The sequence below is a fragment of the Aphelocoma coerulescens genome, chromosome 21, assembly GCF_041296385.1.
Source record: "Aphelocoma coerulescens isolate FSJ_1873_10779 chromosome 21, UR_Acoe_1.0, whole genome shotgun sequence".
NCBI lineage: Eukaryota > Metazoa > Chordata > Aves > Passeriformes > Corvidae > Aphelocoma > Aphelocoma coerulescens.
The window spans coordinates 7,814,745-7,840,114 of NC_091034.1; the positions used below are offsets into that span (position 1 = coordinate 7,814,745).

At 57.3% G+C, this 25,370-nt stretch overlaps 1 protein-coding gene across 1 annotated transcript in view; it reads left to right on the forward strand.

Annotated features, from left to right (window-relative positions):
* The first annotated feature begins 4,761 nt into the window (after nt 1–4,761).
* Nucleotides 4,762–25,370, forward strand: part of NOC2L (NOC2 like nucleolar associated transcriptional repressor) — a 28,130-nt gene continuing 7,521 nt past the window's right edge. The window contains exons 1-15 of the mRNA XM_069034696.1: nt 4,762–4,814; nt 4,891–5,058; nt 5,499–5,667; nt 6,101–6,220; nt 6,773–6,890; nt 7,245–7,335; nt 7,770–7,848; nt 9,350–9,460; nt 10,482–10,595; nt 11,200–11,388; nt 13,682–13,821; nt 16,530–16,641; nt 20,635–20,748; nt 20,945–21,046; nt 25,087–25,230. Coding sequence (XP_068890797.1) covers nt 4,795–4,814; nt 4,891–5,058; nt 5,499–5,667; nt 6,101–6,220; nt 6,773–6,890; nt 7,245–7,335; nt 7,770–7,848; nt 9,350–9,460; nt 10,482–10,595; nt 11,200–11,388; nt 13,682–13,821; nt 16,530–16,641; nt 20,635–20,748; nt 20,945–21,046; nt 25,087–25,230 — 1,791 coding nt within the window. The 5' untranslated portion in view covers nt 4,762–4,794. The remainder of the gene's footprint in view (nt 4,815–4,890; nt 5,059–5,498; nt 5,668–6,100; nt 6,221–6,772; nt 6,891–7,244; nt 7,336–7,769; nt 7,849–9,349; nt 9,461–10,481; nt 10,596–11,199; nt 11,389–13,681; nt 13,822–16,529; nt 16,642–20,634; nt 20,749–20,944; nt 21,047–25,086; nt 25,231–25,370) is intronic.

Genomic DNA, 25,370 nt, shown 5'->3' on the forward strand with positions numbered 1-25,370 from the left:
CTGAGCAACGTGAGCCCTCTGGCTCTGTCAGGGGCTGGAAATGTGGGTCATGTCCTGATTCCCCTTCCCAGTGTCCCCAGCAGCCACGGCAGAGGAGCCTCTGTCGCACCCAGCGCTGGTTTATGGCACAGGCAGTGCCAAACCCCGTCACACGCAGCAAGTGCCCTGCAGTGCCAGGGCTCAGGCTGCACTGCCCATCCCTGTAGAGCTCCTGCTCTCTCCTGTGACAGACAGCTCTGTCCCCAGCCCATTTTCCACACAGGGAAACACAAGGGGAGAGCGCTCAGGCTGTGGAAGGCAGCCTGGCCAGAGCACAGCCACATTCCTGGCTCCCAGACCTGCCCGGGAGCTCCCTCTCTGCAGCATCCTCGGTCCAAGGAGGGACTGTGCCCTTCACCTCTCTGCTGGTGGCTCCAGGTGACAGGGGGCCAGCTCAGAGCGGGCCACCACTGCCCAGCAATGCCCTGATGTCACAGGACAGTGATGAATTTGGGGAGACTCAGCAGGAGACACCACTTGGCTTCCAAAGGGAAGGGTAACTCCATCACATGAGGCAGCAGCAGCAGGGGAAGCAGGAAAAAGCACTCGGATCCGCTGGCTGCAAGCAGGCAAGAAGATCTTTTGCAGATGGATGGGACATGGAATAATTCTGCTGCCTCTCCAAGCCAGGAGGTCACCAGCGGGCATCACCCGGCTCAGCCCTCCCACGGCACCCACACCGCGTTTAGGGGTGGTTCACAAAGCCTCCTCCAGCCCCTCTCTGCCAACACAGATCTGCACCTCCTGCTCTGAACAACCCCTGAGCTTCTGGAGCAGTGGGAAAGTCTTTCTAATCCAGGAAACGAAAGAATTCCCTCACATCATCTTGGCAAGCAGCAGCACAGGGCACGTCCCTGCAAACTGAGCTATGAGGAGCGTGTGGCACCACGGCCTTGAGCTCGCTGGCAGACTGGGGGCCTGCCAAGGCCAGCAGGTCCCAGACCCTGGGAATTGCAGCTGGAGGAGCTCAGATTCCTGTCCCTGAGGAGCCACATCCTTTAGGGATGGTTTGCAGCAGGCCAGGCAGAGCGGATGAAGCCTCTCAAGCCTCCCAAGCCCAGCTTGTCCCGGCGTTGGAGGCAGCGCTCCAGCTCCTGAGGAGATCCAGGAGGCAGCACTGGGACTTCAGCAGGGCTGCTCGATTTTTGGAGCTGCTGAGCCTCAAATGCAGCAAAGGAAGGACCCAGAGTAGCCTCCCCAGCAGATCTTCAGCCTTCAGAGGACGCCTGCTTTGATTTCCACTCCATGCACAGAGAGCCAGGCTGGCTGAGGGAGCAGGGGCAGATGGCCGCTGTCTGTGCTGGCAGAACAAAGCCGTCCCACTGCCACCCCCACTGAGCTGACCTCGGCTGACAGGAAGCATCAGGGACCATCCCAGCTCCCCGAGATGCTCAGGAGCAGCTCCATTCGGATGCTGGGCTCCGAAGCCAAGAGAGCAGGTGCCCGTTACGCCTGCCAGCTCCTGGTGTGCTCTGAATTAGCTGCTCTTTGCTGTGATTCATTAATCACTCAGTGCTCAGGAAGGAAACTCAGATCTCTACACCCAACATCTCCCTGAGTCTTACTCACTGCTGTGCTGAATAAAGGATTTCCAGCAGCTGTTCACGGGTCGGGAGAGAAACTCAGGGTGCAGAGGGAAGGGATTGCAGAGAGGGGTTTGCTTGGCTGCAGGGATGAAAACCAGAAGGCCACTGGACACTGAAGGGTCAGTGAGCCCCAAAACACTGAACCTGCGACAAAGCAGCACCTCTTGGTGCTAAAGGCACCCAGAAACATCCACATGTTGCTGAATCACTCCAGGATCACCTCCAGCAGTGCAGAGCCCCCCGGAATAATGCTGTGGGACAGCAGGCATTGAAGTCAAAGGAGAGCTGGCATCCCGCACAGAGACCCAGCAAAGCAAGGCCACTGCCCCTGCAGGCTGGCACAGGAGCCGGGCTGGTGGCACCCAGCGCAGGGACAGCCACCTTCTCCTTCCCTGCCGAGGTCCCAGGGCTGCCGGTCCCCGCAGAGGGAGGCATTTGCTCAGCCAGCAGAACCAGCCCAGCTGCCAGCCTGGCCTGAGCTCCCGGGACCAGCTCCAGCAGCAGCAGCAGCAGCAGCAGCGACGCTGTGGCTCAAGGAGAGCCCTCTGCCCTGACAGCCACTGCAGAGGCCACGGAAAAGCTGCATCCCGCGTCCCCCACAAGTTTCCAGAAAACCCGAGGCAGCGTTTCTCCCCGTGCCCTTCAGCTCGCCCAGCACCACCAGCACCGAGCCCCCGTGTGCGGCACCGGGGGCAGGGGGCACGGCCGGGCCAGCCCCTCTCTGCGGCTTTCCCCTTTTCCAACGGGATCTCCCCAGGACTTGGCAGAGGACAGGGGAGGAGGGCACAGGGATGCTGCCGGCCCCGGCGACGATGCCGCGGTGCAGAGAGAGCTGGGAAGGACATCGGCTGTTCCAAACCTCTGGAAATATTTGGAAACGACACCAGTTGTGCCAAAACCTTTGGAAACGGCGCCGGCGGTCCCCCCGGACGTGCTGCGTGCTAGCCCAAAAGCAAACTTGGTCTCCGAGGAGGGATGCGCAGGAGCAGCGCCGGGAGTGATGGAGAGGCAGCTCCTTCGGGGGTCCCCCCATCACCCCCCGGTGACCCCTCCGGTGTGCCCCCATCCCCGCTGCCCCTTCGGTGTGCCCCCATCCCCTTACCCCTCCGCTCCCCCTCCTCCCGCGGGTCTGAGCGCCCCGGCCCTGCCGGGAAGAGGCACAGGGGGAGAGAGAGAGGAGGAAGAAGAGGAAGAGGGAGACGGAGAGGAAGCGGAGAGGAGGTGCGGGCGGCAGGGCCGTGCCCCGGCGGTACTCACGGCTCCGGGGCGGCCACGGCCCAAGCCGGGGGATGCTGCGGGTGGCCACTACACGCCGGGGAGACGGGGCGGGCCGGGGGCGGGCAGGTGCGCGGCGGCGGCGGCGGCGGCGGCGGCGGCGGCTCCTCCTCGAGCCGGGGCGGCCCCGCGGCTGCGGCTTCCTCCGTCACCCGGAATAACCCCGAGGCGCGGCCCGGGAGGCGCGGCCCGGCCCCGCACGTGTGTCCGTGTGCGGGCCCAGCACCGAACCGAGCGGCACCGGCCCCGCTGCGGGCCCGGCACCGCCACCGGCACCGGGGCGGGGCCAGAGGGAGAGGGGCGGGGCGAAGCGGGAGAAAGGGGCGGGGCGAGAGGAGCAGGCCACGCCCCCCGCGCTGCGCGCCGCACAAAGGCGAGGGGCGGGGTTAATGAGGGGCGGGGTTAATGAGGGGGCGTGGCCTGAGCGGGGTGTCCCGAAATCGTTGAGGTTGGAAAAGAGTTTTGGGATTATGGAGTCCAAGGTGGGGGGCTTGTCAGCAGCTCAGAGCAGCGAGTGCCGTGTCCAGGCGTTCCTGGGGCACCTCCAGGGATGGGCACTCCAAACCTCCCTGCGCAGCTCCTGCCAAGGCCTGAGCGCCCTTTCCATGGAGAAATTCCTGCTGATGTCCCGCCTCAAACCACCCTTGGCACAGCTCAAAACTCTGTCCTCTGGTCCTGTCGCTTGTTCGTTACGTGGGAGGAGAGCCCGACTTTCCTACAGCCTCCTGGCAGGGGGTTGTGGGGAGCGAGAAGGTTCCCCCTGAACACCCTTTTCTCCAGGCTCATCTCCCTGAGCTGCTCCTCACAGGGCGTGTGCTGCAGATCCTTCTCCAGACACACTGCAGCACCCCGATGTCCAGCTGATGGACACACCACAGCACCCCAATGTCCAGCTGATGGACACACTGCAGCATCCCCATGTCCAGCTGATGGACACACCGCAGCACCCCGATGTCCAGCTGATGGACACACTGCAGCATCCCCATGTCCAGCTGATGGACACACCGCAGCACCCCGATGTCCAGCCAGTGGACACACTGCAGCACCCCAATGTCCAGCTAATGGACACACTGCAGCACCCCCAATGCCCTTCCAGTGGACACACCGCAGCACCCCGATGTCCAGCCGGTGAACACACTGCAGCACCCCAATGTCCAGCCGGTGAACACACCGCAGCACCCCAATGTCCAGCTGATGGACACACTGCAGCACCCCAATGCCCTTCCAGTGGACACACTGCAGCACCCCAATGTCCAGCCAGTGGACACACAGCAGCACCCCAATGTCCAGCTGATGGACACACCGCAGCACCCCAATGCCCAGCCAGTGAACACACTGCAGCACCCCAATGTCCAGCTGATGGACACACTGCAGCACCCCAATGTCCAGCTGATGGACACACCGCAGCACCCCAATGCCCAGCCAGTGAACACACTACAGCACCCCAATGTCCAGCTGATGGACACACTGCAGCACCCCAATGTCCAGCTGATGGACACACTGCAGCATCCCCATGTCCAGCCAGTGGACACACCGCAGCACCCCAATGTCCAGCCAGTGGACACACCGCAGCACCCCAGTGTTTTTCCAGTGGACACACCGCAGCACCCCGATGTCCTGAGCCGAGCGGCCCAGAACTGGACACAGCACTCGGGGCGCGGCCTCTCCAGTGCCGGGAACGGGGATAATCCCTCCCCTGGCCCTGGCCGGGAATGTCCAGCCCGCAGGGATCGGCCGGCGGGGCGGAGGCGTGGCCAACACAAGGGGGCGTGGCCATCGGCGTTGTGGGCGGGGCCGAATATGTAAATGAGCCCACTTTGCATGAATGTGGGCGTGGCTTTCCCGCCGCGCCGCACGCCGGGAGCGGAAGCGGCGGCCGCGTGGCAGAGGCAACATGGCGGCCCCCGGCAGGAGGTGAGCGCCGCGCCGGGGCCGCCGCCGGGACGCGGGGATCAGCTTTCCCCTCACACGCTCCTTTCTTCCCCCGCAGGAAACTGGCGGAGCTGAGCCTGGACGAGTTCCTCGCTGCCGGCTCGGATTCGGAGAATGACGGCGGCTGGGAGGAGGAGGAGGAGAGCGGCGGGGCCCTCAACGGCGCTGCGAGGCGGCGGCGGCCGAGCGGGAAGGCGGCGCAGGGGCTGCCGGCACGGCCGGGCAGGTGAGGGCTGGGCACGGCTGGGGAGGGGCTCAGACTGGGCAAAAGGGGGCTCAGGGGGGACCTTGTGGCTCTGCACAAGTCCCTGACAGGAGGGGGCAGCCCAGGTCGGGCTCTGCTCCCAGGGAACAGGGACAGGAGGAGAGGGAACGGCCTCAGGCTGGGCCAGGGGAGGGGCAGGGTGGACAGCAGCAGGAATTTCCACATGGAAAGGTGGTCAGGCATTGGAAGGGGCTACTGAGGGGGATGGTGCAGTCCCCATCCTTGGAGCAGTTCTGAGGAACTGAGAAACAAATTTGTGGTGTTTTTTCCGGATGTTTTTATCTCTCCCGGTGCAATGTGGTATCCTGCTGTCAAGATTTCATAGTCCTCGATGAAAAGTTGTTCTTTCAGCAGCAGCAGAAGTTTGAGCAGTGAATAAACACTTAATTCTTCCCCGGCAGGAAGAAGGGGAAGGCAGCTGAGCACAAAGATCAGCTCTCCAGGCTGAAGGACAGAGATCCCGAGTTTTATAAGTTTTTGGAGGAGAACGATCGCAAGCTGCTGGATTTTGATGCCTCGGACAGCTCTGAGGAGGAGGAGGCTCTGCACAGACCCCCTGACACACTCGAGGTACCAGGCCCTGCCTGGGAGTGCTGGGATCACTTAATTCCATGTGCACTGTTTGTGTTCCAGTGCCAGCCCCCAGTCATGGAATGGTTTGGGTTGGAAGGGACTTCAAACCTCATCCACTTCCAATCCCAACACCTCCCACTGTCCCAGGCTGCTCCAAGCCCCAATGTCCAGCCTGGCCTTGGACACTTCCAGGGATCCAGGGGCAGCCCCAGCTGCTCTGGGCACCCGGTGCCAGGGCCTGCCCACCCTCCCAGGGAGGAATTCCTTCAGTCTCCCACCTAAACCATTCCTGCTTTTGGCAGAGTGCTGGGGACAGCAGTAATAAAGTCAGCCCTGCCTGCCTCCCTCCTCATCAGCTGCTCAGCAAGGGAGCTGGGGCCAGGAAGGAGTTGTAGAAACCTTTTCTCAGTCCTCCTGCTGCTTCCTCTAGGAAGCCAGTGATGAAGATGAAGACGATGAAGACGAAGAACAAGAAAAAGTCAAAAGGAAGAAAGTTCCCTTCATCCACGTGAGCTTGAAAATGGTGGAAGAATGGAAGAAAGCTGCCCAGGTGAGCAGGGAGCTGGGGCACAGAGCACTGGAGAGTTCTCCTCACTGCCTGGAAAAGGCCAGTTTGGGATTTGTTAATCTGCCCCAAAATCTGTGTCCTGTGCCCTCAGCAGGACTTTGTTTCTCTTGGGCTGCAAGACTCAAGGCCTTGCACTCCACAGGAGGGGGAAGCTGGAGAAATGTGGCTCAGAAGAGGCCAGAATGCTCAAGTTTGCATTTTTCACCCTCTTGCTGCGCCTTTGGCAGCTCCAGAAGCTTTCTTAGGCACGTTTTAAGCAGTGATGGAAGAGCCAAGGGGAGTGAAGCTCGAGCTGGAAGTTGCTGGAAGGTGATTAATTCCTTCTCAAGCCCCAGCAGCTAAAAGCCAGTTTTAGAGCAGGGGAATGAGTCTGTTCACCCTGTCCTGATGCTTTTCCTCCACCTCAGAGGATGGAGCTGTTCTTGCCATCAAACTTCCAGTGAGTTCCAGTACTCCTGTCCCAGTCAAGAGCTTTGGAGTTCCACAAGGTCCCTTGCTCCTTGTCCTCAGTGACCCCTTTTCTTCTTCCCCCAGAGGAATCTCACCCCAAAACTCTTCCATGAAATCACCCAAGCCTACAAGGCAGCTGTGGCCACCACCAGAGGAGACAGTGGTGGTGACCCCAGCAAGTTCCAGGTGTCTGACACAGCAGGTGAGGGAAGGGAAATCGTTCGGGCTGTGGGAAGAGAGGGGAGGTGAGCACTGGGAGGAGTTAATTAACCCTTTCACTTGATTAAGTAGCTTATCTTGCTGTGCTGCTCTGTGCACTGGTGTCTTTTCTCTTGGGGATTCTTGGTGCTCTTTGCCTGGAGAGGTGGCCCCTGTGCCTTCTAATCTTACATAAAGCATTGCAGTATAAGGCAGGCTGGGGTGTCCAGAAGGAAATGCAGGAGCTGTGCCATGGAAATTACTGGCCTCAGTTCCTAGGGGACCTCTTTTGACATGAGGAAAACCAGGAATACATGCAAAATCACTCAGAAAAGCTTTCCTGGCTTGTTTCACCCAGTGTTCAATGCCCTGGTGTCCTTCTGTATCCGGGACCTCTTCCACCACCTGCACAAGCTGCTGCTCCCCAAAGCCCCCAAGAACAAACTCAAGTAAGTCTGGGGGGATTTGAGACCCTTGGGGAAGCTGGTGGGGATTTTCAGAGCTGGCTTTGAACCTGGGAAAGAGGTGCCAGCTCTTCCCAAACACTGATGATGCTCACAGGGTTCTTCTTTTCTTCCCCCAAATTGTGTCCTGTGTAATGTCAAACTCCAGGCATTTTGCAGAGGATGTGTGGCTTCAGGAAGGTCTGGAATTGCCTGGGCTTGCACTCAGGACACAGTTCAGGCACTGGAAATTGGTTTTCAGAGGAAGGGACCGACCTTTCTGCTGTGTCCCTGCAGTGTGTGACCCCAGATCCAGCAGTTCATGCTTTGCAGGCAGCTCTTGCTGCGAGGAATTGATCTCACTGCTCATTTTGCTGCTGAGATCTGATTGATTTGGGGTTTTTTTTTAAAAGCTAAACCCAACTCTTGCTCCTTTCCAGAATGGTTCTCCCTTCCACCAGCCCCCTCTGGGGAAAGCTGCGCCTGGACATCAAGGTTTATCTTGGCTGTACCATACAAGTAAGGAATATCATCATTTTCTGTCTGTGGGGTCAGGCTGTGCCTTGCTGGGCTCGTTAGGGTATTTTGGAGCCAGGCAGATGGGGTTTGCCCCTCTGAGGTTTGTGTTCATCGTTTCCCTGTCTTGTTTTGGAAGTATTTGGGCTAATTAACAGTTTGGGTGCTTGGGCCAGAATGTGTAAGGCAGTGAAGAAGGGTTGAATTAACATTCCAGCAGCTCTCTCTGTTTTAATTTGTCTGGCAGATTAATATTTAATAGGCTTTAAAGTGGTTTGCAGTCTGTGCTCCTGCATTCTGCATCATTAATTCATTCCTTGGTGCTGTGATCTCTCCACTTGGGGTAAATACTGAGATGTTCTGCTGGTAACCTCACATGTGGCATCTCTGACTATGATAATGTTCCATCCCATCCATCCAGAATTTCTGGTGGTTCAGAGACAATTTGTGGATTATTTCTGAAGGAAACTTCTGCCCCCACTTAATTGTTTTTGAGAGGCCTCGTTGTGCATGCCCAAATTAGAGCATCAAAACCAAACCAGCGCTGAAACTCTGATTCTCCAGCAGCTGAGGGAAGGGAGACTGGGAGAGACAGCCCAAGTGCTGCTGGCCCTCAGCTGGGAGCTGGCACAATGACTTAGCACAAAGAGCAGTTTGAGCAGGAGAGGTTTTTTTTTTTCCCCTCAAGCCGTGGTGCCTCTCTCCAGCAGCACAGGATTGCAGACAAGGAAGAGCTGGGAATGCAGTCCTTGGAAGCAATCCCTGCTCCTGGGCTGACTCCTGACAGCTCTTAGTGCTTCACCACAGTGGCTTTTCTGAACAAAATCTTCTCCTTCTGGTGTGAGAGGGACTTGGCAAAGTCTGCTTGGTCCAGAACCTTTGCAGAGCAAGGAGGAGGGTGAGGAGGCAAACTGAATGTGGATAAAATTCCTGTGCTGCTTCCAGCAGCTGGGGCTGCATCAGGCAGAGCCTCTCAGAGTCACCTGGAGCTCCCCTTGTCTGCAGACTGGAAACTGGGGCTGGCTGCAGGGAACTGAGCTGAACAAGCTGCAAACACAAAGATCCTGGTTCTTCCTGTTTTGCCTGAGCCTTTCCTTGAGGCAGAGGTAACCTCTGATAGCCAGAGCATTCCAGCTTCCTCCTCAGAAGCCCTGGAGAAATGCAGTGTGCCATCAGCTAGCTCAGGAGATGTTTCCTGGTGCACACTGAGGGTGAATTTGCAGTGAGGTGACCCTGTCGGGTGTCCCACACTGCAGATAAACCGATTTTGCAGCCTCCACAGGGGAGGTGCTGTGTGATGGCCCAGGGGCCATTAACCCTGCAGGTGCAGCAGCCTGAGCTCCCCTTTTCAGGATGAGGGCCCTGCAGGGCAGCTCTTTCCCCTGCCCTGAGTCTACTCCTCCCCTGCTCCAGCTCTTGGGCTTTGTCTGAGCTCCTTCCTGACACAGAGGGAGAGCTGATGAGCCCTGCCTGCTAACTGGGCTTGGTTTGTTCTCCTCCACAGCTGCTGTCGTGCCTGACAGAGGCCTCAGTGGGTGCAGCAGTGCTGCAGCACGTGAATTCCATAGTTCCATATTACCTGTCCTTCCCAAAGCAGTGCCGAGCCCTCCTCAAGGTAAGGGAAGCTGCTGGGAGGTGCCTTTGGCATCTGAGGTGCTCTTTCCTCCCTTCAGCTGAGCCTTTTGTGGTGTATGGGCTGGACCCCGTGGCAGTTCAGCCTCTGGAGTGTTCCCTTGCTTTGCCTTCGTTCCTGGAGAGGATTCCTGCCCCTCTCCAGGTGCCATGGGGTGATGCCAGGCTGAGGTGAGTGGGTGGGTGGCTCTGTTTGTAGCTGCTGCTCCCCAGGGAGGTGTTTTGGGAAGCTGCTTCCTCCTCCCAGATGGAGGAATTGCTGCCAGGCCCTGGGAATGTCTGTGCTGCCTCTCCACGCGGGGAGCTGGGGGTGGAATATTTCTGTGGCAGCTCAGTCACAACTGCTGAGCAGTAACAGCAACACAGGAGGCGTGGAGGAGACACGGAGGGCAGCAGGGTGGCTTCTGAATGGAAGCTGCAAGGCAGCTCTGGAAGGAGGCAGGGAAGCCTTTGGTGGTGGGGATGATTCATGGCATGGAGTGCAGGGAGGCTGGCACCCCTCACAGCTGAAGGTGGAGGAGCTGGAGGGCTGCTGCAGGGGGTTCTGGAAGGCTTTTCCAGCCCTGCAGTGAACCTTTCCTGTGCTGTGCAGTTCCTCAGTGCAGCTGAGGTGACTGGATTTGGGGGCACCAGGTACTTCCTGACAGGGCCAGGTGAACCTGGGGCGATGGAGTCGCTCAGGAGAGTCCAAATGAGTGTTCAGGCACACAAATAAAAGTTATGTATTTTTTAGAGGTGCTGGTTTTGGATGGGTTCCTTTATTGATCATGGGAACGTCAGCCTTGCCTGCTGTGTGGTGTCCCAGGGAGAGTGTGAGGACAGGAGGGCTGCCAGTGACTGACTCTGTGTCACCTCTCTGTCACCTCTCTGTCACCTCTCTGTCACCTCTCTGTCACCTGCCTCCTGGCTGCCTGTTTGCTGGGAAGGAGGGAGGTTCAGGCCTGTCTGTGGCCAGCAAGGAGCTCTTTGTCCCTTCACTCACCTGCCTTTCTGCTTTATCCCAGCAAACCATCGCTCTGTGGAGCACGGGGGAGGAGACAGTCAGGGTCCTGGCCTTCCTGGTGCTGAACAAGATCTGTAGGTACAAGAAGGAGGTTTACCTCAGCCCCCTGCTCAAGGTAAGCCCAGCCCTCGCTGTCATCTGCACCTTTTCTTCCTCGTGGCGTGTGCAAATACCTCAAAGCCTTGGGCTGCAGGTGGAGCAGGTGCTGGAGCTGATGCTGGCAGCCTTCAGAAAACCAAACAGGGCAGAAATTCTGTCAGGTCAGGGTGATTCCTGCCTCCCACTGCTGCCCTTCCTGCTGGGGGCTCAGAGGCTGAGCAGGGGCGGTCTCTGGTATTTGATCAATGTTTATCTCTCAGATTCCTGAGGCCTTTCCTGAGTGCTGACATTCTCCTGAGCTGCTCTGACCTCCCAGCTGAGCTCCTGAGTGTATTTTGCTGTCACAGTGGCACCTGAGCAGGAGAGCTGAGCCCAGGCATCCCCATGTGTGGCTCAGGCCCTCCTGCAGCGTTGTCCTCTTGCTGACAAGCAGTGGTGGGCACATCTCCAAGCTGAACACACTCCTGTGCCCCTAGAGAAGGAGCAGGCTGGGTTATTCCTTTGTGTGACAAAAGCAGCACTTCAGCCCTGGTTTGAACACACCTGGGAGGGGCAGAGGAGTCCAGGAATGGTTTTTGCTCTGTTTTACATGGTGGCTTCTCATCCTCTTCCCCTGGCAGCAAATGTACATTGCCTTTGTGAAGAACTCCAGGTTCACCTCTCCCAACGTGCTGCCCATGATCAACTTCATGCAGCGCACGCTGACCGAGATGTTTGCCCTGGACACGCACACCTCTTATCAGCACACCTTTATCTACATCCGCCAGCTGGCCATCCACCTGCGCAGCGCCATGACCGTCAGGAAGAAGGTGGGCACCTGGCCCTGCTGGGGAAGGAGTTTTCCCACCCTCCTTGGGGGAAATGTGTGGAGAGGAAGAGTTGCAGTCACCCCGTTCAGGCTGTGGCGGTGTCTGACCCATTGCTGGGGCTCCTGGGAGTTGTCTGGGCTAAAATTTCAGCCAGGGAGGAGAGAAAATTGAAGCTTGGGGGTGGCCTAATTGTGGCCTCCCAGGACCTGAAAGGAGGCTGTGAGAAAGTCTCTGCTCAGCTATTTCCAAGGGCTCGGAGTGGCAGGATGAGGGGGAATGGATTCACACTGACAGAGAGGAGGTTTGGATTGGATCTTGGGGAGGAATTCTTCCTTCTGTGAGGCTGGGCAGGCCCTGGCACAGGTTGCCCAGAGCAGCTGTGGCTGCCCCTGGATCCCTGGAAGTGTCCCAGGCCAGGCTGAATGGAGCTCAGAGCAGCCTGGGATGGTGGAAGGTGTCCCTGCCCATGGATGATCCCTTTGAACCCAAACCCTCCTGCGGGGTGGGAGTCGCTTTTCTCTCCCCACTTGCAAGAGTTTGTGCTGCACTTTCCATCTTGGACACCCTTGTCAGCTCTGAGGCTGCTGTTTGCAGCCTGTGGCACAGAACCTGGGGGTAAAGCAGCTTAGGAGCCACCCTGGGGTGTTGCATCTCCCCAGCAAAGTCCGTGCTGTTTAAAGGACTTAAGTGAACAAAGCAGCTCAGACCTTTGGGGAGCAGCCCTGGTTTCAGCCACCTCCAGTCTGACCTGGGAAATCTGAGTCAGATTGCTAATCCTGGATTTAGTCCTGTTTAGCAAAACAGACCCCACAGATTAATTGTTCAGCTGCCCCCAAGCAGGGTAGGATTGGTGCCCAGCTAAATCTCCTGGCTGGGCAGACATGGGGATAAATAAGCAGAGATAAATGAAGTCTGGGCTGCAGATCCCCCTAATTGGATTGCACTGGCTCCTTACACCCTCAGTTGTGGCCCAGACAAGGAGCAAATCCACTTGATTTCACAACTGGGGAGGGCTGTGGAACTTGAGATGGGAATGGCACCACCGAAATGCCCAAATGCAGGCACTAAGCCTGTTTAGGTGGAGCAGTGGATGGTGGTGGGAGGTGATTACCAGAGCAGATTGCTCGTCTGTTCCTGTGCAGGAGAAGCTCAGAAAGGCTTTTTGGTACATCTCAGTGACCTGGGGAGAGCTGGCAGAGCTCGGCCATGCCCAGCTGTGGCTTGGCTTTAAGTCCCTGCTGCAAGGTTTGGCCCAGTGGCTGCAATTAAAGGATTCTGTCCCTGTCTCAGGACTTGTGCACCCTGCTTTTCCACGCAGAAGAGATGAGCTGGGCCTTGAAAGTCTGGAAAACACCACAAGTGGGGGCTGAGGCACCTTGTGAGTGCTGACTCCTGTGTTGTGAAGGGGATACCAACAGAACTTTTTGGGAAGGGTTTCCTTCAGGGACTCGTGCTCTAGCTGGGCTTTTATTGAATCTGGCACCAAGAGCTGCTGCAGCACCTGCCCAGAGTCTTGGAAACAATGTCCTGGCCTGGTGCAAGCCTTGGGCCACTCCTGGCTGTGCTGCTGAGCCAGCCTGGAGTCCCTCTGGCACTGCTGTCCCTGCTGTCCCTGCTGTCCCTGTGTCCCTGCTGGCACTGTTGTCCCTGTGGCACTGCTGTCCTTGCTGTCCCTGTGGCACTGCTGGCACTGCTGTCCCTGTGTCCCTGCTGTCCCTGTGTCCCTGCTGTCCCTGTGGCACTGCTGGCACTGCTGTCCCTGTGTCCCTGCTGTCCCTGTGTCCCTGCTGTCCCTGTGGCACTGCTGGCACTGCTGTCCCTGTGTCCCTGCTGTCCCTGTGTCCCTGCTGGCACTGGCCCTGCTGGCCTGGTGCAGTGGTTTTGGTGGCAACCAGCAAGACCAGAGCTGCAGGTTTGCTCTCTGCCCTGCTGCCTGTCACTTTGACCCTGTAGGTGTAAAGAATGAAGCTGTGCTGGGTGGTGTTCTTCCCAAAAGTGCTCCTTGCTCTGCCAGTGATCAGCTCAGCATTTCCTGGGCTTGGCCACATCCCAGTGTCTGTGTGAAGCTGGGAGCTCGTCCTTCTCAAAGCAGCCACTCTTGAGCAACACCAGGCTGGTTTTATTCCCTTTATTTCCTTCAGGCACTGAGTGGTACCCAGTGAACTTCAATGGCAGCTCCAGTGTTGCTGTTCCTCCTGGGTAAAATGAGCCTGGAGAGGAAGCACAGTGAGCACCTCTCAAATGCCACGTTTTCAAGTGTTCACCTTTATTTTTTCCCCCCCCTTTCCTGCAGGAGAACTTCCAGTCAGTCTATAACTGGCAGTACATCCACTGCCTGTACTTCTGGTGTCGAGTTCTCAGCACCATCCACCCCAGTGAGGTCATGGAGCCCCTGATCTACCCCTTGACACAGGTCATTATTGGCTGCATCAAGTGAGTAGAATTCTTAATTCTTTTTGCTCTGCTTCTGTTTACAAGGTTATTTTACTGTTCTGTGATTTGGATTTAACCCTCAACGGTCTCAAAGCTGCTTTTAATGGAAATTTTCCAGCCCCAGATGTGTGTGAGCACCTGTTTAGGTGGTGACAAAGTTGTGGTGTGGGTTATTCTTTCCTCTTTGTGTAAGAAGAGTCTCAGTCTGAATAACCTGGGCAGATTATCCTTGTAACTGCAAGGACAGTGATCTGCCTTGCTTCAGAAAATCCTCATCTCCAGCTCTGTAAATACATTTGGAAGCTGCATGTTTGGTGCCTGCTGGTTGGGATTTGAAGAAGTGGGACACAGTTGTTATTTTCGGGATGTCTGCTGAGAATTCCCTCCTCCCATCAGTTTGTGTGGATGAACTGTTTGTGCTCTGAGGTGGCTGTCGATAACGAGCATTGAGGGAATTTTGGGATCTCTGGTGATCTTCCCAAATCCTGTTAGCTCTGTTAACCAGAATCTCAGCTTTAAAACCCGGTCTGCAAAAACTCCCCAGTGGTGATGGAGATAAGCAGATTTAAACGATCAGATAAGAGGATGCAAACATCCCTCCTCCCATCCCCCGCTGCTCCTGGGGAGCTTCAGTGGGCCTGGGGATGGATCCAGGGGGATGGATCCAGGGGGATGGATCCAGGCAGCTTCCTACCTGTCCAGGCAGATAAATCAGGGATCTGGGGCCAAGGAGAGGGGGGTGGGGTGAGTCTCAGCTTGGCATGAGCTGCAGGTACTGACTGCTGAGGCTTTGGAGGTTTGGGGTGACCTCATTGTGGCCTTCCAGGACCTGAAGGAGCTACAAGAACGATGGGGAGAGAGGATTTCCAAGGGGTGGAGAGACAGGATGAGGGGGAATGGCTTCAAACTGAAAGAGGGTGGGTTCAGATGAGATGTCAGGAAAAGATTCCTCCTCCTGAGGGTGGGGAGGCCTTGGAATGCGTTTCCCAGAGAAGCTGCCCCATCCCTGGCAGTGTCCAAGGCCAGACTGGACATTGGGGCTTGGAGCAGCCTGGGACAGTGGAAGGTGGAATTTGGGTGGAATTTGGGTGAGCTTTAAGTCCCTTCCAACCCAAACCATTCCAGGACTCTGTGATTCCAGCGCTGGGGAAGTAGAACCAGGTCCCACCCGGGTTCCTGGGCGAGCCAGGCCGGTGTCTGGGCTATGAAGGAGGCAGGTTGGTGGATGTGGGGGTGCTGTGGGACTGGACACTGCGTGACCTCTGCAGTCCCTTCTTTCCCCTGCTCCCGGTGTGCATCCCGAGGGATGGATGGGAGCAGAGCCCCGTTCCCGTGCCGGGAGGTGGCGCCTGGCCCCAGCACAAGGACGGTGTCCCCATGGCCCCGTGTCCCTGCTGCTGATCCCCGTGCTGGCATCTCTCCACGCTGCTGGTTGTTTTTAGCAGCAGGAGCTCCTGTTCTGCTGTCCCTTTTTCCCCATGAACTTTTTCCTGGCCTTGCGTGCTGGGGTTTCTGCCCCGCTCGCAGCCTGAGCTGTAACAGTGAGGCTGTTCCCTGGTGTGTGCCCAGAGGAGGAATTGTGGTGCCTGTGGTGTTCCAGCCTCTCAGCACGTGCAGGGAGGAAGGCAGGGACAGCCTGGGTGTCCCTGAGCAGGGACCTGGCTGACCTGGAGCAGAGGCTGATGCTGAGAGGAGTTTTCTCTGTCCTCTCTGGTCACCAGGGCTGTGACAGGATGAGCTGTACCAAGTCAAACCAAGCCTTGGTGCTGTTCCAGCCCCACAGCCTGGGAAAAGGACTGGGGCCATTCCAAGTGCTAGAGGGGCATTGGGGACTCTGCCCTGAGGTGAAAGGAGTCTCTTTGGAGGGACTGGGCAGTGGGAGCTGCTCCCAGCTGTGTTTGGCATTCCCAGTGCATCCAGCCCCGGGATGTGGAGCAGGCTGTGGCATGGCCACGCACTCTGAAATGAATGGCCTTGGTTTACAGTAAATCCATACACTTAACAGCTTTATTCCTCGATCAATTAATTCCTGAGAATGGCTTTCGTCATCTCCAGAGGTGCCAGGGCAGGGGTGTGAAGCAGATTTATTTCTGTAATGGATCCAGTGATAATTATTTCACTATTTTGAGGGGGGATGCAGCTGATTTATGGTGCCTGGTCAAACATTTTTATTTTGTGGGCTCTCCTGGATTGCTCAGCAAGTCCTTTGGGGAGGGAGGGGTTCATTTATCAGCTTGGGTCTGTCATCTGTGAGCTGTGGTTTAAAAACATAAAAATTTTAATGCTGGAGGCTTCCATGACTTTGGGTACAGGTCATTGAGTGAGGGGCTTGAGAGTGGGACAGAAATGAGGTGTGGGGGGTTTTAGGCGTTGCTCTCCATTCTCCCTCTGCTCCTGGGGGAGCTGATCCTGCTCAGTCCCAGCCTGACAGGGAGCTGGCATCAGTGACAAACCTCAGCTGCACAGCTCTGGGAGCCCTTTCTCCCAGCAGAGCTGGAGAGCTGAGCTGTGGCAGGAGGAATTTATGTGTCAGTGTTACAGGTTTAACACAGGGATTTCATTTCCAGCTATGGGGTGGCTTCAGCAGCTGTGCAGATTTCTTCAGCCGAGTAGGGAGTGCTCTCCTGTGTCACTGAAGGCTGCAGGTGCAGTTCCTGTATAAACCTGGCCTAATAGAATCTGGTTTTATTTACTTTTTTCCTGCCCAGGCTGGTGCCAACGACTCGGTTCTACCCCCTGCGCATGCACTGCATCCGTGCCCTCACCCTGCTGGCCGAGAGCACCAGGACCTTCATCCCAGTGCTGCCCTTCATCCTCGAGGTTGGTTGGTCCCTGCTGGCACCTTTTCCCTCATAAACACCCTCACTCCACCACCAGCAGCTCCCGAGAGCTCCCACTTTGCTCACTCCCTAAAATCCCTGGCAAACAGCACCAGACTCGGTGAGAAAACAGGATTGAGCTTTCACTGGGCTGTGAGTCGTACCTGAGCCCAGTGGGGTGTGGAAAGGCATCCCCAGGGGGTTGAACTGGTGCAGCTGGAGTGGGCAAAGGGGTTGCCAGAGAGATTCAGAGCCTCAGCCTGCTGCAGGAACTGCCCAAGCTCCATCCTGCTGATGTGGTCATCTCTTGGTGAAGGCAGAGCTGTTCCTGACTGTAGACAACGGGAAGTGGAAGAGAAAAAAAAAACCTGAAAGAATTAAAAAAAATTAGTTAGGAAGATATCTGTGAGGAATTGAGCTGGCATGAGGCTGGCCACTGAGGAGGGGGGACACACACTGCTGTGGTAAGTGCCTGACTCAGCCAGGCTCACTCCTAATCAAGTTCTGTTGAAGCAAAGGCTTTTGTGGTTTGGGGTTGCTGTAAAGGTCCCTTGCAGACCACATCCTCAGCCTGTGGAAAGTTTATGAACCTCCTGCTCCCTGGCCTGGGTGGCTTTGCCATTCCCCTGCTTCCTTCCTCTTGCTGCTGTGTGTTTGAAATCCTGCCAGCCAGATTTTGGGACAGAGGCATCTCCCCTCTGGGGTCGTGGTGCTCCAGGCAGGGAGCGCGAGGATTCTTTTTGCTTTTTTAGAGCTGTCAGAGAGAAAACTCAGAGCCTTCCCCCCTGTTTGCATTCTGGCCCTGGCACCTTGTCCCTAATCTGAGTGTCAGGCCCCAGCCAGGTGTTGTCACTCTGCCCCTGATTGTCCTCAGGTGTTCCCACTCAGCACCCTGAGCTCCTTCAGGTGTTCCCACCCTGCAACCTGATCTCCCTCAATTGTTCCCACTCTGCCCACTCAGGTGTCCCCATTGTGTTCCTGATTGTCCTCAGGTGTGGCCCATTGTGTTCCTGAGTGTCCTCAGGTGACCCCATTGTGTTCCTGATTGTCCTCAGGTGTGCCCCCATTGTGTTCCTGATTGTCCTCAGGTGTGCCCCCATTGTGTTCCTGAGTGTCCTCAGGTGTCCCCATTGTGTTCCTGATTGTCCTCAGGTGTGCCCCCATTGTGTTCCTGAGTGTCCTCAGGTGTCCCCATTGTGTTCCTGTGTCCTCAGCTGTTCCCACTCAGCACCCTGGGCTCCCTCAGGTGTTCCTGCCAAAACCTGTCCGAGCTGGAAGGATCTGAGCAGGGTGTTGGTACCGTGATTTGGGGCTGGGAGGTGGAATGAAGGGTCCCAGCACAGGATGTGCTCCATTTGTTAGGAAGGGGAAAAACTGCTCTGTTCCAGCTGGATCCAAGGGCAGTGAAGGAGCAGCCGTGGAGTTTGTGACCCTGTTGTGTGCAGGTTTTGGAGAGGGCTCTGCAGGGCCTGCAGTGTGGGTTCTGTTGGAGCTGCTGGTGGAAGGAGTGACTGTAACTCTGCATTTCCCTTCTGCACCGAGCAAACCTGGCTGCCTCTCAGCTCAGCCCCGTGGCTGCTGCTGCTTCAGGAGACACAGATTGAGCGTCGGTGCATTCCCAGAGGCACAGGAATTCCCCAGCTGCCAAGGGAAGGGAGAGCTTGGCTGCCTGATGCATCCTGACAGGGGCTGCTGCCCCCCAGCATCCAGCCCTGCCCCCTCTCTGACTCTGCTTCCCAGCATGGAGCAAGAGCAGCAGCTTGCACAATTCCATCTTGGACCAGGAGAGGTGGCTTGGGAGAGAGTGCAGAGCAGGCAGGGGTTTATTTTTGTCTTGCTGCTCTCCTTGAAGAGTCTGTGAGATCCCAGCTTTCCTTTCCTTTCCTTCCTCCCTTCCCTCCCTGCAGTTACTGTGCCAGCAGGGCTGTCAGTGTGGGTAACCACGGTGGGGAGCTGCCCCAGCAGCCTCACCTTTGCTTTTCCTCGTTCTCCTCCCTCCACCAGTTTCCTGCAGCTCTGAAACTGCAGAGGATGTGAAGTGGGGAGCTGCTGGTGCACCAGATCAGTGTCCTGCAGCACATGGAAAGAGAATGCAGCAGGTCCCACTTCAACACTAGGGGGAAAAAAAGCCACACAGAAACAAAAAATCCAAGAGATTCCCCAGCAATGTGATGTGGGGAGGCTGGAGCAGGTTGCCTGGATAGATAATGGAGGGTCAGTCCTCAGAGATACTCAGCATATTTGAGTGGACAGGGCTGAAGTACCTGCTGCAGGTGACTTGCAGGGCTCCCTTCCAGCCCCAGCTTCTGCAGAAAGTTGGGCAGCTGGGCTGAACTGGGCACTAAAATGGGAGCAGTTTAATGAGATTTCCTCAGCCCTGCCCTCAGTGAGGAGGGGAGGGGGTGACAGAGCTGGGGGAAGCTGGCCCAGCTGGGAGCAGCTGTGGGGCTGCCAGCTCAGGATCACAGCAGATGCCAGGGGCTTTTCCCAGAGCCTGAGGGCAGGACAAGGGGGAATGGATGGGGTGATGCAGTGGGAGTGCTGTGGTGCAGAGCTGCTTTGCACTCTGGCAGTGGGAACTGTGTATCCCAGCTCCCTTCCCGCTCCCCACGTGGAAATTGGGAGCTTGGCAGTGCCAAAAATCCCTCTCCTTCCTGCCTGTGCTGCCTCATCCTTCCCTCTGTCTGCCAGTGGTTATCCCTTCAGCCACACTGTTGGCTTGTGACTGTCCTGTGGCCCTCTGGTCCCTCATTATCCCCCTCCCACCCTGCCCCAGGATTCCTAGACATCAGTCACGCTCTCCCTCAGCCTGGCTGTCAGCCCTTCGATGGGAACCACACTTCCTGCCCTTCCCAAAGGCCCTGCCCAGGTCCCTGCCACCTCCTGGGCGACTTCCAAAGCCTCTGGCTTGCCTTCCCTGCCTGCCTGGAGGCGTGGGAGGATCGCAGGGAGCCCCGACGCCTTTAATGTGTCTGACCTGGGGAATCAATAGCTCTGTTTGGGCCAAAGAAATAACTGTGCATAACGAGGTTTATGGCATCGATTCCCCAGGCAAGGGCTCTTTGTTTGCACAAGCCCCCACGCTTGTCCCTCCGTTCCAAATAACCTGGATTGACAAATAAAATGTCAGAAATCAATAACAGTCTCCGTGCTCCTGTGGCCTGGGGGCACTGCTGTGACCTGAGCAGCCTTCCCCCTCCTGCTCCCCTCCCTGCCTGGAGCAGCCCCTGCCCTGCATCCCCACCTTGCTGGGCTGCTGGGGGCTGGTGATGGATGTGCTGCTGCTGCACAGAGGGAAGAGAAATGATTTCCTCCTCGGGAGGGCAATTTCAAGGCGTTTGGGCACAGGCAGAGAGGAGCTGGGGCTGCTCTCGAGGTGTTCCAGGGTGGGGAGGGGGCAGGACACGCTCCTCACCCCTCTGTGGGTGTTTCAGGTGTGCAAATGTTACCAACTGGTGGCTTGGTTTTTGGTTAAATGAGCTCCTGTTGCCACTGCAGCCTCCCTCGACTGCCACGTGGGATCCTGTGGTGGGGATCTCTGGGAATCTGCCTCATACCCAGTGGTTTGGACAGGTCTCCCTGGGACAGTTATTTCAGTGACAGTGAATTTGGTGTAAGCACCATTTAATCTTGGTTTGAAACTCTTCTCACCTCCAGGGACAGCTCCCAAAACCCACTCCAGCTTTGGGGTACAACCTCTGACCGGGAGAAGGGTGGGGCTGAGGAACAATCCTGAGTTTCTCATGCTCTTGCTTGGGTTGGTTTCCTCTTCACACCTCAGCACCTTTCACACCCAGGTCTCCACAGCTTCAGGTGTGGTCGGTGTTTGCTCCCTCCCTGTGTCCCTGGCTGGGATTTTTAGGAAAGCTGTGATCGGGAATTGGGGTTTCTGGATTGTCTTCTTGGCTCTGCCACCACTGCATGCTCTTAGCTGAGTCTTTTGGTGGTTGCTTTGTGCTGTGATCACCTTAACACTAATTTTTTTCTTTTCCAGGTTTTCCAACAAGTGGATTTCAACAAGAAGCCAGGCCGGATGAGTTCCAAGCCCATCAACTTTGCCGTGATCCTGAAGCTCTCCAATGCCAACCTGCAGGAAAAGGCCTTCAGAGTAAGTGAGACCTCAGCCTCCAGCAGTGCTGGGGTTCCCTGTGACCAGCAGAGCACAAGGAACGTGCTCCATGTCCTGTCCCCAAAGGCTGGGGACACCTTTCCCAGCCCGGGAAATCCGTAGGGTTTGGTTGCTGTAGGAGATCTGTAGGGTTTAGGTCGTATCCAGTCGCTTGATTTGTGTTTCTCCTGCTCAGGATGGACTCATTGACCAGCTCTATGACCTGATGCTGGAGTATCTCCATGGCCAAGCCCACAGCATTGGCTTCCCAGAGCTGGTTCTCCCCACTGTCATCCAGGTAAGGGGCAGACACTTCTGCTGGTGCCATGCACTGAGTGGGATAAAGTCATTTAAACTAACAGCGAGCTCAGGGTGGCCTCAAAATGAGGGGAGAGCCATTTACCTTTTCTTTGTTTTAGTTTTTATTTGTGGTTTGGGGAGTTGTTGGGGAAGGAACAGAGGCACAGCATCTAATGAGGAGGCTGGAGGTAGGGGAGAGTGGCTCTGGAGTTTGCCACTCTGTTGGGAGCCAGAGTGGAGCAGAGGCTGCAGAACTGCTCCAGGATGGGGTTGGGATGGTGAGCTCAGGTGAATTCTTGGCTGTTTGGAGCTGTCCCAGTTGCTGCAGGGTCTCAGAGCAGAACCTGTGCTCCGAGCCCCGGCTTTTCCTTGTCCTTGGCCTCCCGAGGTGCTCTCCACAAGATGGCAATCTTCCCTCCCAGTCTTCCCTTCCCCAGTCTTCCCTCCTCAGGCTCCTTCTCCCCAGGTCCCTGCACACAAGCCAGTGCAGTTCCTGTGTCCATCCCTCCTCCCTGGCGAGCCTGGTCAGTGCCCCACCACCCTCTGGGGGAAGAGCCTTTCCTGATACCCTCCCATGTCCAGCTCCAGCCGTTCCCTGGGTCTGTCCTGGTGACAGGAGCAGAGGCTGGAGCTGCCCCTGGGGAGGAGCTGCAGACAGCTCTGCTCAGTGCTGGAATGTGTTCCCTCATTCCCAGCCCTCTGTTTAACTCACGAGTGGCTGCTGTCCCATCCTCCGTGGGGCCACGAACCTCTGCTTGTCCTGGTGTGTGCCACGAGCCCCTGCACACCTTGGGAAGCCTCTGGCTGTCGGGGGGAGCATTGGCTGTGCCCCACAGGCTGTTTGGGAAGCAGAGCTCCGTGTCCCTGCTGGGGCTGGCATCTGCCGGGGCTGGCATCCGCCAGGCACACGGCTCTTGGCTGTGCCCCCAGCCTGGCACAGGGGCTGCCTTGGCTAATGGGAGCTGACAGCCCCTGTGTGTGCAGGCAGAGCAGCTCCTGGTGCTGTGCCTGTCCCTGCTCCCCCCTCTTGGCAGCGCAGGGGCCCTGTGCTCTCAGCCAGCAGCTGTCGGAGCAGCGGAGCTGTCGGAGCCGATGTTTGGCTGGAATGAGGAGCGGCTGACGGCCCTGTGGCTTCCAAACACAGCCTGGGAGCAGCCTGGAATTCTGCAGAGGATTGATGCTCTCGGATTCCTGCTTGGCTGCCACTGCCCGCAGCCTCGTGGCGTCTGCTGGGCTGGGGGCCGGCGTTGGCTTCCCAAAATCTCCGGGCCTTCGGGAAGGCGTGTGGGGAGAGGCTTTTCTCCTGGAGCGCTTCCAGCTGACTGTGGGGATCCATCTGTGCCGATCCCCCCTCCCTGGTGAGCTCACGCCTCTCCCAGCGCCGTGTCAGGGCTGTTCCAGCTGGCGGGGGCTGTGTCCCTCCTCCTCCTGCCGCGCTGGTCAGTGGCTCTGGGGGAAGCTGGGCTGGGCTTTCCAGCCTCGGCTTCCCAAGCTCCCTGCCTGGAAGGCAGGAAGCAGCCGGCAGATGAAAGGAGAGGAGAGCCGGTGGGGATGGGAGGCACTTCAAAGCTGCTGCTGCTGCCCCAGGGCTGACCCCGTGGTGGTCACTGCAGCAGGGGCTGGGAGGGAAGAGCCTTCTCCCTCCCCCAGACCCCTGGCAGGCAGCACAGAGCAGGAGTGGGAGGCTGGAGGGGAAAAGCTGGCACTGCTCAGGGGAGGCAGGAGGTGGCAGGAGCCAGGCTTGGCTTGCAGCGAGGCAGAAGGGCAGGAGGTGCTGCCCTGCCCTGCCCTGCCCTGCCCTGCCCTGCCCTGCCCTGCCCTGCCCTGCCCTGCCCTGCCAGCACCACTCCTGCTGCTGCCACCTCTGCCCCAGGGAAATTCCCTCTGCCCTCTGTGAGTGGGGGACTGGGCAGGGTTCGGGTTCCCTGCAGCATTTCCAGTAAGAGGAGCTGGGGTTTTGCCCTGTGGGCTCTGCTGGGAGAAACCTTTGGTGCTGCAGGCTGGCTGTGGGACAGAATCAACCCCAGGAATGACGGGGCTGGGGTGTGAGACCTTAATGCCACATCCACGCACACATCGGGGTTCTGGCTGCTTTCATTGTGCAGAGAGAGGATTGTTCCATTTGGCAGGGTAGGAAAAGGCACACACAGACCGTTTTTTCTTTCCCTCTCTGTCCTTTATCTTCTTTTACCTCCCTGGTTGTGTCCCTGCCTCTCCACACAGGGCTGAGATCTCATTAGGTTTCATTAATATCTGGCAGATAGAGGTGGGACCATGAGGGATTGCAAGGGTGGGAGACAGGAGGGGGAGAGCAGGAATGGAGCAGGGGCTGTGTGAGGGAGCACAGAGCTCCAAACTGCACTGATAGAGCCCGAGATTTTGCAGGATTTCTGGTGACACTTCTGCGAGGGAAGAAAAATGATAATGTGTGTGGCAGCGGATGGAATGGATCTGGGGCTGCAGCTGGGGGGATCAAGTGAGATAAATCGGATGACAAATGCATGTCTCAGTGGAGATAAATATGCAGCACCTATAAAAAATAAATATTTTAGGACGGGGGGGTGAGGGTGGGACAGGCTTCAGCAGCAGGAGAATAGTCATGCTGATGGTTTCTTTGTGCTTTGGGGGAAGTAGGGAAGGTCTGTGTCCGAATTCCCATTTTTCTGAGCTGGTGCTGTGCTGGCAGCTGGGGTGTGCTGGAGGGAAGGGGACAAGGGAAGCCCCTGCTGCTCCTGAATGGGGAGATCCTGCAGCCAACACCCCTCAGAGAGCAGTGTCCTGGCAGGGAGGGGCTGGCTGGCACTGTCACCTCCTAACAGGAACACTTCCCCACCTGGCATTTCAGATGGAGCTTGACAGGAGGGAAACATCTCCTTCCTTTGCCCAGCTCTGTCTTCCGAGGCAGAACCTTGGAAGCTGTGGGTGGGGAAGGCAGCAATGGATTTGCTGCCTGGAAATCCTTTCTCTCCCTCCCAGTAGCATCTCCAGGTCCCGGGTGAGGGGAGGATTCCACCGTGGTTAACCATGCTCTCCTGCCTTATTGGGTCTCTTTCTCTAAATCAAATGTCTGTGCAGTGTTTGTGTGTGTGTGTGTGTGTGTGTGTGTGTGTTTATTTATGGCTCCAGCAGAGAGCTTGGCCTGCAGGATTTAGACAGCACTCCTGGAGCTGGGGAGAACTGTTAGCAGGCAGTGGAGCCCGCTGGAATTCAAGCCATGAATCTGCCTGGACACCCCCATCCTTCTTTTTGTGTCCCCAAGAGCGTCCACTGGTGCCTCAGTTCTTGGTTTGGAGGTGTCACAGCAGGGTGGTGGTGCTGGAGAGCTTCATTTTGTCATTTTGGGTGTGGATTTGAGCCCTGGGAAGGTCGGGGGTGCCAGCTGGAGTTGGGTTGGTGCAGCCAGACCTGGAGCAAACCTCACCCTGCTGGCTCCATCCCAACCCTGGAGCAGCACCAGGTTTTCCCACTGAGCCAAAGCCCCTCATTCCCAGTCCACAGACTCCTCCACCCCAGTTTGAAGTCTCTTCTCAACGCCTGCCTTCAGTCCTGGCCATCACTGCCACCCACAGCCCCTGTATGGGGTATTCCCACCCCAATGGCAGCTGAGGTTCCACAGCCTTAACTCCTTCCCTCATTCCAGGCCTTGCCTGTGGCTCTGGCCATGGAGCATCCACACGTACCCACTGTTATTCCTGGGCTCCATGCAGCTCCACAATCCTCCTTTTTTCTCTGCTGAGCAGGAGCCAGAGCAGTTGTGAGTGCACTGGCAGCGGAGGCCCCCGGAGGAGCTCAGAGCTTTTCCTCCACTGATCCGTCTTTTCCAGTGTCAAAGAGCTGGTTTGGAGCAAAGTGCAGCTCTGTGCATCCTCCCAGCCCAGGCCTGGCTGTGGGTGATAAATCCCACAGGAGTTTGGGCTGAGTTGAAGGGAACAGGCAGTGCTGGGGGTCTCTGAGGGTGGGAGATGCTTCTTCACCCATGGGATGTTCATGGAAACCATCGCATTGCTTTCATTCTTCCTCTCCTTTTCCTCCTCCCAGCTGAAATCCTTCCTGAAGGAGTGCAAGGTTGCCAACTACTGCAAGCCCATGCGGCAGCTGCTGGAGAAGGTGCAGGAGAACTCGGCCCACATCTGCAGCAGGCGGCAGCGAGCGGCCTTCGGCGTGGCCAGCACCGAGGCCGTGGTGAGCCTGCGGCTCCTCTGGCCACCTGGGCACACAGGAGGCTCTGGGGGCTGGGCTGGGCTGGCAGGGAGCAGGAGGAGCTGATGGAAGGGGGATGTGAGGTGGGGCAGATGTTGCCAAACAGCCGAGCTGGGGCTCCA